This window comes from Chrysemys picta, chromosome 2, assembly GCF_011386835.1.
Source record: "Chrysemys picta bellii isolate R12L10 chromosome 2, ASM1138683v2, whole genome shotgun sequence".
Classification (NCBI taxonomy): Eukaryota; Metazoa; Chordata; order Testudines; family Emydidae; genus Chrysemys; species Chrysemys picta.
In genome coordinates, this window is record NC_088792.1 from 130,449,691 (window position 1) to 130,463,830 (window position 14,140).

Sequence of the window (14,140 nt, forward strand, 5' to 3'; positions counted from 1 at the left end):
GGCCATTCTAGAACTGCTCAGAACTGTATGGCATACTCCAGCAACAGATGCATACTTCTAAAAGGGTGGAAAAGAGGGACTTCATTCCATCCAAGGGTGCAGTTTTTGTTTACCCATCCTGCCATGAACTCATTGGTGGCCCAAGTGGCCAAAGAGAGGATTAGGCAACAGCACCCAAGATCTACTCCTGCAGATGAGGAGGCCAAATGTTTGGACCTTCTGGGAAGGAAGGTTTTGATGTCAGTCAGCCTCCAGTTCAGAATATCCAACTACCAAATCGTGCTATCAAAGTACAATTTCATGAATTACGTGAAGTTTTCAGAATTTAAGGATAAACATCCTCAGGAGGATAGGGCATAATTTCAGGCCCTTATCAGTGAAGGCAAGTTGATGGATAGCTCGTCACTACAGGCTGCAGTTGATGCAGCAGATACAGCATCAAGATCAACGGCAACGGCTATAGTCCGTGGTCAATCTGTGGAATTGGTGCATTTGGCACCAGGTTATCCTATCAGCAGTACACCTCCCAGGCATGCACAATTCACTAGCAGATAGCCTCAACCGACATTTCTTGACCAACCATGAATGGAAGCTGCATGATTCCATGGTAAACAATATAGTCACTTACTGGGGAACCCCATATTGGGACCTCTTCACATCTCATGAAATACAAAATTTACTTCTCCAGAGGGGCTTAGGGTCAGGACTCCTGGTGCCCATTTAGACTCATGGGAAGGTCATTTAAGATACAATTTCCCCCATTCCACTCTTACCCCGAGTTTCCCAAAAGATCCAACAGGCTGGAGTCATAGGCACAGTTGCTGGGGGTGCTGCAACACCCCCAGGTTTTACTGTGAAAAGTTTGCTGGTGCTGACAGAACAAAGCTAGAATTATTTTGTGATTCTTGAGAATCCGGGAGCTGTGCTGCACCCGTGTGGTGTGAGAAGGAATTGTGCTTTTTCACATTGCTTTTGAACACACATGGTTTACAGTTTCATTATCTGACTTTCAGCACCCCCACTATAAAGTGTTCCAGCACCACTGAATGGAATGACAATCATTGTGTTCACTCCCTGATGGCCCTGGCAGTTGTGATTTCCCAGCCTTCTTCACATGTCAACCTGTCCACCTAGCAGCATCCAATCCTTCCTGGATCTTTTGACCCCGGACAAAGGCAAGATCAGACATCCTGATCTGGACTCTCTGCATCTCATGGCATGGTGTTGGATTGGTGTCAGACATGTGATAGACATTTTCAGAAGCCATTCAAGCCATTCTCAACAATATAGGAAAGAATCCAGCAGGAAATGCTACTTAGCCAAATGGAAGATATTCTTTATTTGGGCCCAGCATCGCACATGTCCCCAGAGGAATCAGGCACTGGATTTTCTCCTGTGGGCCTTTCCCTTAGCTCATTGCTCACTGTGAGTTCACTTGGCGGTGATCAGCACCTGACACCCTTCAGTTGATGAGCATTCCATTTTCACCCACCCTGTGACAGTACATTTTCTTGAAGGTTTGGTTAGAATCTTTACTCCAATAACCATACTGACTGCAACCTGGGCTTTTAACTGGGTACTCTCAGCCTTAACTAAACCACTGTTTGAACTATTAGCTGGGTGCTCAATGTCTCACTTATTGATAAAGCTTGCCTTCTGAGTGGCCATCATTTCTGCTAGAAGGGTGGGGGAACTTGGAATCCTTGTAGCCGATCCACCGTATACAGTATTCCATAAGGATGAAGTCTCATTGAGATTACACCCAAAATTCACTGCTAAAGTAATCTCAGACTTTCACATAAATCAGACAATACAGTTACCTATATTTTTCCAAAGCCTCATGCCAGCACTGAAGATAAAATACTCCATTCCCTGTTTGTGTGACAAATATTAGTGCAAAGAACAAAATCAATCAGCAAGTTACCTAGACTATTTGTTTCCTTAGTGGCGTGAATGAGAGGTCAATGGATCTCCTCTCAGAAAGTCTTCAAGAGCTTTTCAGGCTGTATCCTTCTGTGTCAGTCGGTGCATCTTCCTGTCCCACATGGAGCAAGAGCCCACTTTACTAGAGTGCGAGCAGCTTTAGTAGCCTCGCCCCAAGAAATAAAGCAGCAACATAGAATTCCATTTGTACCTTCATGACACATTACGCCATAGTGCAAGCCTCCATAACTAACACATTCTTTGGTGTGTCAGGCCTCCTATCATCTTTGCTGCCTTGATCCTCACACCATTCTCATTGCCAGCATGTCAGTCGCCCACAGTGAAATAGAATACACATAAGGACCAGCACTCAAAGAAGAAAGAGAAATTACTTACCTTAAAGTAACTGAATTTCTTCAACATGTGTGGTCCTAATCTGTATTCCACTACCTTCCCTCCTTCTAATTTATGGTAGAGAAGGAACTGGAAAGGTGGTTGTTTCATGCTGCCTTTTATACCTTTCGTTCAGAGCATGAGGAGGAGAGGGGAGGAGATGCAGACCAACAGACACTGCAAGCAAGAATCTTCCAATGTGAGGCGCATGGAGTGTATGTGTACCCATAGTGGAATACAGATAGGAACCACACATCTTAAAAAACTCAACTTGCTGTAAGGTAAGTAGCTTCTCTTTCCAACAAAATCCCCCTTCAGTTGTGGGCATGATACTATGAAACTATTATTTTGTTTTATAATGACAAATCTGAATGTTTTTGTAAAGCAAATATGGGAAACCATGCAACTTCTGAAACTGTGATTTTTAAACCAAATATAATTCAGTACTTTTGTCTAGGGCATCTTCAGGAACATTTTAAATTTCCTCTATATGTTAACGCAAGTTGAATTATAAAGAACATTTGCTTGTAGTTTTAGCTGGTTTAATGTTGAGTGGTAACTTTTCTTTATTCCAAAATGAATTTGACAGGTTTCTTTTTTTCCTACTCTTCTGCACAGGTATCATTTTTCTTGTTCATTATATTTGTGGTATATACCATGCTGCCCTTCAACATGAGAGATGCTATAATTGCCAGCGTCTTGACCTCTTCATCCCACACCATTGTGCTGAGCATCTGTCTATCAACTACAGCCATCATAAAGGAACACTTGGTTTGGCAGGTAGGTGATTAATAGAATTAATCATTAATTACGCACTGAATTGCCAGGTAAACATGGCAGCAGATACTGTGATCTATGCTTGGGAACATGAATTCATTTCTCTTGCATTTTTGTATTGCTTCTCAACCTAATTCACAGCTTCACACTTTCTTATATTAAGATTAAATGTCAGTAATGTTAATGGATAGCTGAACATGCACTCCACCAGTAGAAGCAACAGCTGCTTAGTAATTATCAACACAGAAACTAAGGTTAGCATAACCTTTCTATGGGGCATATCCATTATCCTGACTGCTGAATTACAATACCATTTTTCCAAGTAAAGACTATTTCTAATTGGTAACTCAGCTCTGTTATTTTTGTATGAGACATTGTGTACAATTAAATTCACAGATTTTAAAAAAAATTCAAATGATCAGAATTTATTTACATTATTTGTAATAATGTATGAATCTCAGCTTTGATTTTAAAACAAATTTTGAGGAGAAAATTTACATTTCATTTGGAAGACAATTTTCATGTTATCAGTGTTAGTATAACCCTACAGAAATAGATGGGCTTGTTTAGGAACAAATTATCATATTTTTTTGCATTGAAACTGCATTGCTTAAAAAATAATTTGCTTATATTTTTGTAAATGTATACATGAAACAGGCAAGAAAATTAACAGAATGACAGTAAGAATAACAACCAATCAATGCATTATAAAGTGGTGAAGAATGAAGCCATTTCCACTCACGTTTTGGAACTTTCATTAGAAAAATTTAGAGAATCTAAGTATAGTTTGTGTATAACATGTTCAAATCATAGGTGAATGTCAATAAAGTCGACTTAAATATCTTGAAACTCCTACTTTAGGAAAGTAGATTTTAGGTTTACTTCCAGTTTTGAATACAGGGTTGTGTTATCAAGAATATTAAATGGGGCACGAGGAAAAGATTATCTGAGGTTTATTTCTTTGTAGGAGTTTCACTTGGATGAGGAATATGGCCTTACTTTCTTCCTGCCCATTTGTAGTGATTTTTGGTCCTTGGGTTGGGGGAACACAAAGAAGGTGCAATTGTTCTGGGCCTTCTGCAAGGCCAGAATATTATATGAAACATTCAAATACATTTAAAAAAATCATTATTGGTAAGTGTAGTAGCTACCACTTATGTGTGTGTGATTGTATCTGAGTAATATCTGTGTATCTGGTGCATAACTGGTTGGAAAACCACTCCCAGAGAGTAGTTATCAGTGGTTCAGAATCATACTGGAAGGGCATAATGAGTATGGTCCCACAGGGATCAGTTCTGGGTCTGGTTCTGTTCAATATCGTCATCAGTGATTTAGATATGATTATAATTCAAAATGATCTGGACAAACTGGAGAATGGTCTGAAGTAAATAGGATGAAATTCAATAAAGACAAATACAAAGTACTCCACTTAGGAAGGAACAATCAGTTGCACACATACAAAAAGGGGAAATGACTGCCTAGGAAGGAGTACTGCGGAAAGAGATCTGCGAGTTATAGTGGACAACAAGCTAAATATGGGTCAACAATGTAACACTGTTGCAAAAAAAGTGAACATCATTCTGGGATGTATTAGCAGGAGTGTTTTAAACTGGACACAAGAAGTAATTCTTCTGCTCTACTCTGCGCTGATTAGGTCTTAACTGGAGTATTGTGTCCAGTTCTGGGTGCCACATTTCAGGAAAGATGTGGACAAATTGGAGAAAGTTCAGAGAAGAGCAACACAAATGATTAAAGGTCTAGAAAACATGACCTATGAGGGAAGATTGAAAAAAATGGGTTTGTTTAGTCTGGAAAAGAGACAACTGAGAGGGGACATAATAGTTTTCAAGTGCATAAAAGGTTGTTACAAGGAGGAGGGAGAAAAAATATTCTCCTTAACCACTGAGGATAGGATAAGAAGCAATGGGCTTAAATTGCAGCAAAGAAGGTTTAGGTTGGACATTAGGAAAAACTTCCTAACTGTCAGGGTGGTTAAGCACTGGAATAAATTGCCTATGGAGGTTTTGGAATCTCCATCATTGGAGATTTTTAAGAGCAGGTTAGACAAACACCTCTCAGGGATGGTCTAGATAATACTTAGTCCTGCAGGAGACTGGACTAGATGACCTCTCGAGGTCCCTTCCAGTCCTATGATTCTATGACTAAAAGGAAAATGGATTCTGCATACAGTATCCATGTGTGATTGTAATGGCAGTTACAAGATTATTTGTTGTTGTTTTTTTGCTAGCATGCCTTTCTAACTCTTCAAAATTTGGCACAATCAAATGGCTGCATCCCTGATGTGGCCATTTTGCAAATGGCTAGTGCCTACTTCTAGCTGGCAAAGTACCAGTTATGTTGTCCTACACTATTTGCCTTTTCATGGCTCAGGAGATGGCACAACCTCACACTCTAACTCTTGTTACAGTCATTTCCCCCAAAAGCTTATATTTTGAGAGTATATTATTTGTTAGGTAAAGAAGTGTTTCTACAATCTATACAAGGAAATTACTTGTTCCACAGAAACAATAATCTCTTCTGTCATCTATATCTTCCTGTTTGGTGTGGAGAGACTGGAAGAAAGACTTTGTGCAGCCAACGAATTTGTATAGAAACTGAATTTTCAGGACAGTATTTCACTTTTTTTTTTTGCAATAGGCCGAACTGTGTACCTTTGTAGTAGTGCGGTGTGATCTCCAAATGTTTTAGATTTCTGTTGTTTGTAACTGGGTGCTTCCAGGTGGGTGTTTGTCTTGTTTTGTTTTTTTTGTAAGCGAAGATCAGTCCATATCCATAGGTGAAGAAAAGCTGGATTTGACTCTCCAATTATGTGGGAGAAAGAAATAAAGTGTATGCCAATTATATACCTCAAACTGGATTTCATAACTTAATTTTGTTCTCAGACTCTCAGCAGTGCACTTCAGTACATGAATACATTGAAGCACAATGAAGTAAAAATTTACCATTGCATATTGTTGAAAGAATATAGGGTCCCCTTATAGGGAACTACAGGCCAGTCAGCCTCACCTCAGTCCCTGGAAAAATCATGGAGCAGGTCCTCAAGGAATCAATTATGAAACATTTAGAGGAGAGGAAAGTGATCAGGAACAGTCAGCATGGATTCACGAAGGGGAAGTCGTGCCTGACTAACCTAATTGCCTTCTATGATGAGATAACTGGCTCTGTGGATGAGGGGAAAGCAGTGGACATGTTATTCCTTGACTTTAGCAAAGCTTTTGATACCGTCTCCCACAGTATTCTTGCCGCCAAGTTAAAGAAGTATGGGCTGGATGAATGGACTGTAAGATGGATAGAAAGCTGGCTAGATCGTCGGGCTCAACGGGTAGTGACCAATGGCTCCATGTCTAGTTGGCAGCCGGTTTCAAGCGGAGTGCCCCAAGGGTCGGTCCTGGGGCCGGTTTTGTTTAATATCTTTATTAATGATCTGGAGGATGGTGTGGACTGCACTCTCAGCAAGTTTGCAGATGACACTAAACTAGGAGGCGTGGTAGATACACTAGAGGGTAGGGATCGGATACAGAGGGACCTAGACAAATTAGAGGATTGGGCCAAAAAAAACCTGATGAGGTTCAACAAGGACAAGTGCAGAGTCCTGCACTTAGGACGGAAGAATCCCATGCACTGCTATAGACTAGGGACCGAATGGCTAGGTAGCAGTTCTGCAGAAAAGGACCTAGGGGTCACAGTGGACGAGAAGCTGGATATGAGTCAACAGTGTGCTCTTGTTGCCAAGAAGGCTAACGGCATTTTGGGCTGTATAAGTAGGGGCATTGCCAGCAGATCGAGAAACGTGATCGTTCCCCTTTATTCGACATTGGTGAGGCCTCATCTGGAATACTGTGTCCAGTTTTGGGCCCCACACTACAAGAAGGATGTGGAAAAATTGGAAAGAGTCCAACGGAGGGCAACAAAAATGATTAGGGGTCTGGAGCACATGACTTATGAGGAGAGGCTGAGGGAACTGGGATTGTTTAGTCTCCAGAAGAGAAGAATGAGGGGGGATTTGATAGCAGCCTTCAACTACCTGAAGGGGGGTTCCAAAGAGGATGGAGCTCGGCTGTTCTCAGTGGTGGCAGATGACAGAACAAGGAGCAATGGTCTCAAGTTGCAGTGGGGGAGGTCCAGGTTGGATATTAGGAAAAACTATTTCACTAGGAGGGTGGTGAAACACTGGAATGCGTTACCTAGGGAGGTGGTGGAGTCTCCTTCCTTGGAGGTTTTTAAGGCCCGGCTTGACAAAGCCCTGGCTGGGATGATTTAGTTGGGAATTGGTCCTGCTTTGAGCAGGGGGTTGGACTAGATGACCTCTTGAGGTCCCTTCCAACTCGGATATTCTATGATTCTATGATTCTATGAATACTATATTGCCCTCTTACATCTCTATACATGACAATAGGTATATTTTCTGATTTGCTGCTGTTAATGTATGATATTCAATCCATATAACATGCCATTCAGGGTGTGGAGGATACATTGGAAATCATTGTTTAATACTTATTAACACTTATTTACTTATCTTTAGGTGTTTTGGTATATTGCACAGGTCTATAAATGACCTAGAATAGCTCTTCTCTATTACGTAATAGGAAAATGCTATAAAAACTTTCCTTAAACAAAGAGTGGTTGTCAGTGAGGATTAGATAGGGGTTTGGAATGAAGTTGTTTCATAAAGATTAGTAGTTAAAATCTAGAGAGAAGCAAGCTGCCAGCAGACTGAATCTCTAGACCTTGAGCTCTTTTGGGGCTGAATTGGACAAATTGTAGTTATAGAGCTAAATTTGGCTCTGATTTAAAATAAATAAACAAATACATCTTTTGGCTTCCGTTTGGCCAATATAGATTGGCTCCATAAAAAAGAAAGTAGCTTATGCTGCCAGCCTTTAATTGTATTTATTTTGTCTGACAACAAAACAACAGATTATTTTGTAGAAGACCCCAGCTTCAAAGACATAATAATATGCTCTAATTTATGTAATTGCACATTTTATCCATTTGTACTGTTTACTTATCTTACAAAATAATTAGAAATGGGATGGTAGCAAGATAGCCAATTTTCCTGCATGCAGACCTCAAATACTAGAGTGGTCACAAATGCCTGGATTGCCATTTTGAATTAAATCAGTTCTCAGTGATGAATTTAGTTACAGAAATGATGTATATGTCAGTTAATGGGTGTTGTCTGATGTGTCACTTCCAAGGGTCTCTCTTTCAGGAGCATTATATCTCCTAATGACATTCAAAATTGTGTTATACACCATTTTGCAAGTTACCCTGATCCCCGGCCCACCAGCAGAAAGAAATCCAAGTTCAGAAATACATAATAATTTTTGGACTAGGTTGTACATTAGTGTCTTTACTGTAGCTTTGATTAGTCTTCAAAACAAACTTTACCCAACATGGGTTGAGAATAAAACATGTATCCAAAAGATTTAAAATATTCCAGGTTTAACCTTAACAGCGATGATCACTAACAACATATCTGTAATAAAATGCTTGTTTCACTCCTTCAGTCCTGTCTCCATCTTTTTTTAGTTAGTTAAACAGGAAAAAAAAACACTAGGGAAACAAAATGGCATCAGGTATATTTTAATTGGCTACTACTAGATATCTTTTCTCATTCCTACTGGGGAAAAAGGAGTGGGCTTTTTCTTTGTTTCTGCACCTATGGGAACACTCCAACCCCGAAATAAATGTTAATCACATCTTTATTGAAAAAACGTAACCACAGTGTGGGTGAAAATGTAATAGATTCATAGATTAAAACGTTAGAAGGAACCATTCTGATTATGTAGTCTGATGTCTTGCATAACACAGGCCATAGCACTTCTGTTAATTAATTTCTGTTTGAACTAAGTCATATCTTTTAGAAAAAAACATCCAGTCTTGATTTTAATAATTTCCAGTGAGAGAATCACCACAACCCTTGGTAAATTATTCCAATGGTTAACTAACCTCACTGTTAAAAATCTTGGTCTTATTTCTTGTCTGATTTTTGTCTAGCTTCAGCATCAGCCATTGGATCTTGTTATACCTTTGTCAGCTAGATTGAAGAGCCCACTATCAAATATTTGTTCCCTATTTAGGTACTTATAGACTGTCATTAAGTCACTTCTTAACCTTCTCTTCGATGAGCTTAATAAATTGAGCTTCTTAAGCCCTTCATTATAACTATCCTTTAATTATTTTTGGAGTTCTTCTATGAACCCTCTCCAATTTTCAACATCCTTCTTGAACTGTGGACACCAGAACTGGACATGGTATTCCAGTACCAGTCATACCAGTACCAAATACAGAGATAAAATAATCTCTCTATTCCTATTCTATATTCTCTTGATTGTACATCCAAGAATTGCATTAGCCCTTTTGGCCAGAGTGTCGCACTGGGAGCTCATGTTTAGCTGATTACTCACCATGATTCCCAAGTTTTTTGCAGCATTACTGCTTCCCAGGATAGAGTCCCCCAACCTGTGAGTATGGCCTGTAAGATTTTTTCCTAGATATTTATATATACCTATATTAAAATGCATGTTGTTTGCTTCCACCTATCTTACCAAGCAATCCAGATTGTTCTGTATGGGTGACCTGTCCTCTTCATTATTTAGCACTCCCCTAATTTTTGTGTTATCTGCAAACTTTCACTCATGATTTTATGTTTTCTTCAAGGTCATTAATAAAAATGTTAAATAGTGTTGAACCAAGAACAGATCCCTGAAGAACCTCACTAGAAACACAGCATATCAAAGATGAGTCCCCATTCACAATTACATTGTGAGATTCATCAGTTAGCCAATTTTTAATCCATTTAATTTGTGCCATGTTTGTTTGTATCATTCTAGTTTTTTAATCAGAATGGAGTGCAGTACCAATTCAAATGCCCCATAGAAGTCTAAGTATATTACCTCAATACTACTACCTTTATCAACCAAACTTGTAATTTCATAAAAAAAATCAAGTTAGTTTGATGGGATCTATTCTGCATAAACTCATGCTGTTTGGGATTAATATTACTCCCGTTTAATTCTTTATTAATCAAGTCCAGTATCAGCCATTCCATTATTTTGCCTGGGATTGATATCAGATTGTCAGTTCTATAATTACCCAGGTTCATCCCTTTTTTAAATATTGGCACAACACTGACTTTTTCCAGTCCTCTGCAACTTTCCCAGTGTTCCAAGAGTTACTGGAAAATCAACATTAATGGTCCAGTGAATTCCTCAGCCTGATTTTTAAAAAAAACTTTTAGATGCAAGTTATCCAGACCTGTTGATTTACAAATGTCAAACTTTAGAAGGTACCGTTTAATATCCTTTTGAATAACTGTGGGAATGGAAAGTATTTCTTCATTCACAGAAAGGATAAGGAAAAAAAAAAGAGGAAAGGGGAGAGTTGTGGTCCTCCTCTCAGATTTCTACTGGCCCAGAAGGTACTTCGGACTTTCTAGGTAGTGAAGGACATGACATGGACCTGCAGAAAATACCAGATCTTTTGAAGCAGGGACTCCTTTGTTCAGACCAGGAACATCTAATGTTAACAGCCTGGGCATTGGAAGGGAAGTGTAGTTGAGCATGGATTCTCCCTTCTCTCTTGGAAGTTCTAGAATAGGTTTCCAAGGGAGGTTGTGGAATCCCCATGATTGGAGGTTTTTAAGACCAGGTTGAACAAACAGCTGTCAGGAGGGATCTAAGTTTACTTTGTCCTTCCACGGCCCACGGTTGGATTTGCTCAGCTCTTGAGGTCACTTCCTGCCCAACATTTCTATGATTCTGTGATCATCATATGCTATGGCTACATTATCTGGCTTTTTCTCTAATGCAGAACAAAAATATTTATTAAACACTTCTGCCTTTTCTGCATTATTTTTGAAAATTCTACCATTTCCATCTAGTAATGGATCAATACCATTGTTAGAATTCCTTTTGTACCTAATTTACTTCAAAAAATTCATTCTTATTGCCATTGACTCTTCTGGCCATTGATTTCTCCTTGTGTCTTTTTGTTTTCTTTGTCAATTTTCTACATTTCTAATTTCTAGCTTTTAACTTATATTGACTGCAATCAACGTCCCTTTTTTTATTCAATACATATAAATTTGTATAACTGCTTTCACTTTCCTTCTAAACCAGACTAGTTTTTAACCAGTGTAGCCTTCTTTCCCAACTGTGGCTTTTTGGGCATCTAGTAAAAATATTCTTAAATAGTTCCCAATTATTTTTGACATTATTCTATTTTAGTTTTTTCTTCCAGCAGTTTTGGCTCATCATTCCTTTCAATTTTGTGGAATTAGCTCTTTTAAAATGCCAAGTGTATGTATTACTGATTTGGACTTCATTCTGTTTGCATGTAACAAGTGTAATCAAACCATGATCATTTGCACCTAAGGAATCTCTACTTTTTAGTTCTGTGATCAATTCCTCTTTATCAGGGAAGACAGGTCTAATATAGAATTCCCCCATGTTGGATGTAACACATTTTGAGTAGGAAATTGTCATCTAAATTATTTACAAATTCTAAGGCTGGTCTTAGTACTGGCAGTATGAGACTTCCAGCATATGTCACTCCGGGTATGTCTAGTTGGCAAATAGAAGGTGTGATTGTAGTGTGGGTAGGCATACTAGTGCCAGGTTTAATCTAGCTGGAAAAAATATAACAATATTTGTGAAGATCTGACAGTACGGGCTCCAGTACATTCTAGCCACCCCATTAGAAGCCTCCGGAGATCCTGCATATATACTAGGGTTGCTTGTCTGTGCTTAAATCTGTGCTGCCATGTTTTCTTTACTGTTGTTACCTGCACTAAAGCTAGACTGGTTTCAGAGTAGCAGCCGTGTTAGTCTGTATCCGCAAAAAGAAGAACAGGAGTACTTGTGGCACCTTAGAGACTAACAAATTTATTAGAGCATAAGCTTTCGTGGACTACAGCCCACTTGCATCCGAAGAAGTGGGCTGTAGTCCATGAAAGCTTATGCTCTAATAAATTTGTTAGTCTCTAAGGTGCCACAAGTACTCCTGTTCTTCTTTTTAAAGCTAGACTGTGTGTGACTATCCATGATGCAATCACACCTTCATTTGCTGTGTATTCATAACTTCAGTTTGAAGTCTGCCATGATCATGCATCATTCTATCCTACTCATTACTGGATAACTGCTTAATTAGTTGGTCGTACTGCCTCTTGTGTGATTTGGTGATCTGTACCAAACACCAGGTAGTTCTCCATCTATTGTTTTTATCAATTAGCACAATGACTCTTAAGCATTCAAAACATGTACTTGTCAGACAATAGGTAAGGCCATTTTTGACATAGTGCCATTCTAACCCCTCTTTTGCTCCCTAAATCCTTCCTAAATAGGTTATAACCATTGGTTTTAACATTCCAGTCACATGAATCTTCCCGACAGGTTTCAGTGAAACAAATTAGGTTGAATTTATGTACGTAAACAAGAGGAATGGGAATTGTTCATTTATTTCACAGGCCCCTAGCACTTATGTAAAGGCAGGTAAATAGTGTCACTTGGTGCTTTGATTCATTTTGTTCTCAACATCTTACTTTTGTGCTGAGTAATGATACGTTCCTTCTTTTCATTCTTCTCTTTTGTTGTTAGTTTCATGCCCTCCTGACTAGTCTGCCAGCCTATCCCCTAGAAGATTGGTTCCCTTTTTACTGAGATGGAGTCCATCCAAACTGTAGTTACCTCTCCCCATAGAAGATGAACTAATGTTCCAAAAAACCAAAACCCTCTACTTTGTACCTCTTATCTAGGCAGCCATTCACATCCAATATCTTCTGCCTTCTGTCTTCCTTTGCTCATGGGACAGGAAGGACCTCAGAGATCACGTCAACGTTCCTGCCTCAGTATCCTTTAGAGTACCCTGAAGTTTTCTATAATCTGTGACATAACATGCAAAGCTGTGTCATTAGTGCTGATATGCACCATCACCAGTGGATCCTTGTCTCTTGACTTTAGAAACCTGTTCAGATTTATATTCACATCTTGTGTCTTGGCTCCAGAAAGACAGTACACTGTCCTGTTGTGTATGTGCCCCTTGCAGCTTTCCATTCTTCTTAGCATAGAATCCCCAACTAGGATTGTCTGTCTTCCAGAGTTGGTTGGAGTTCTCTGTGTGGGCACGCTTGATTGTCTTGTGAGTTGTGCTGAGTAGCCAGTCACAGGTCCCATCTACCTTTCCATTTCATTCTACTAGCTGGAGCTTCAGAGAAATTATCAGTAGTTTCCATACCAAAAACATAATGATTGGATACATCTAGCTCTGTGGAATTCCTCCTGGGCCCCTTCTTTCTGATAACCAGAGCCTATCCTCCTTGTTTGCTTCTGCTATGTAGAATGCTACCTGGTCCTCTTGCCTCTGGTGGTTATGAACTGCCAAGCTTCTTCTTTGGTTTCCACTTTCTCTGGTTCTTTGGTTGACCAGTTCCTTTCTTTCTTGAATTTGGGGTGGTTATATTGTCTGAATCTGGTTGCCCAAGTTCTCCTCAGCCTTTCTGATGCTTTGTAGTGTCTGCACTTGTCTTTCCAATTTACAAATCTTTGCTTCTTTCGCAGCAAATTGCATTTCATACAGAGAAAGTCCCTTCTGGTTTCAGGCTGGAAAGAAATCATGGCATGTCCATTGCAGGTCACAACCATGGTTGCATCACTGGCCAACATGGTCTGAGCATAGAACTGTGCCTAAAAAGATAGTCTCATATATTCCCTCTGAAACTTCCCTGTTTACTTCTTCTGTTCACCTGGCAATTAACTTACGTATGAAACCTCACTGTTCAGCTCCACCACCTTGCTACAGGGAGTGATTACCCTCTCAGAGACTTCAAATACCAGGGTTGATCACAGACCCAAGCAGGTGGATTGATTGAGACCAAAATAATTTAAATAACTGATTTTAATTATGATTTAAATCAACAAACTGGAAACCTTGATTTAAATAATCAGTTTTAATCTTGTTTTGCAATTGTACTTTTTAGTTATTTTGCTAACAAAAGGTAGACTTTGGTTGGTATAATTTGGTGTTT

At 39.3% G+C, this 14,140-nt stretch overlaps 1 protein-coding gene across 1 annotated transcript in view; it reads left to right on the top strand.

Annotated features, from left to right (window-relative positions):
• Nucleotides 1–14,140, top strand: part of ADCY2 (adenylate cyclase 2) — a 362,288-nt gene that overhangs the window by 107,736 nt on the left and 240,412 nt on the right. The window contains exon 3 of the mRNA XM_065584203.1: nt 2,935–3,096. Within this exon, the coding sequence (XP_065440275.1) occupies nt 2,935–3,096 (162 nt within the window). The remainder of the gene's footprint in view (nt 1–2,934; nt 3,097–14,140) is intronic.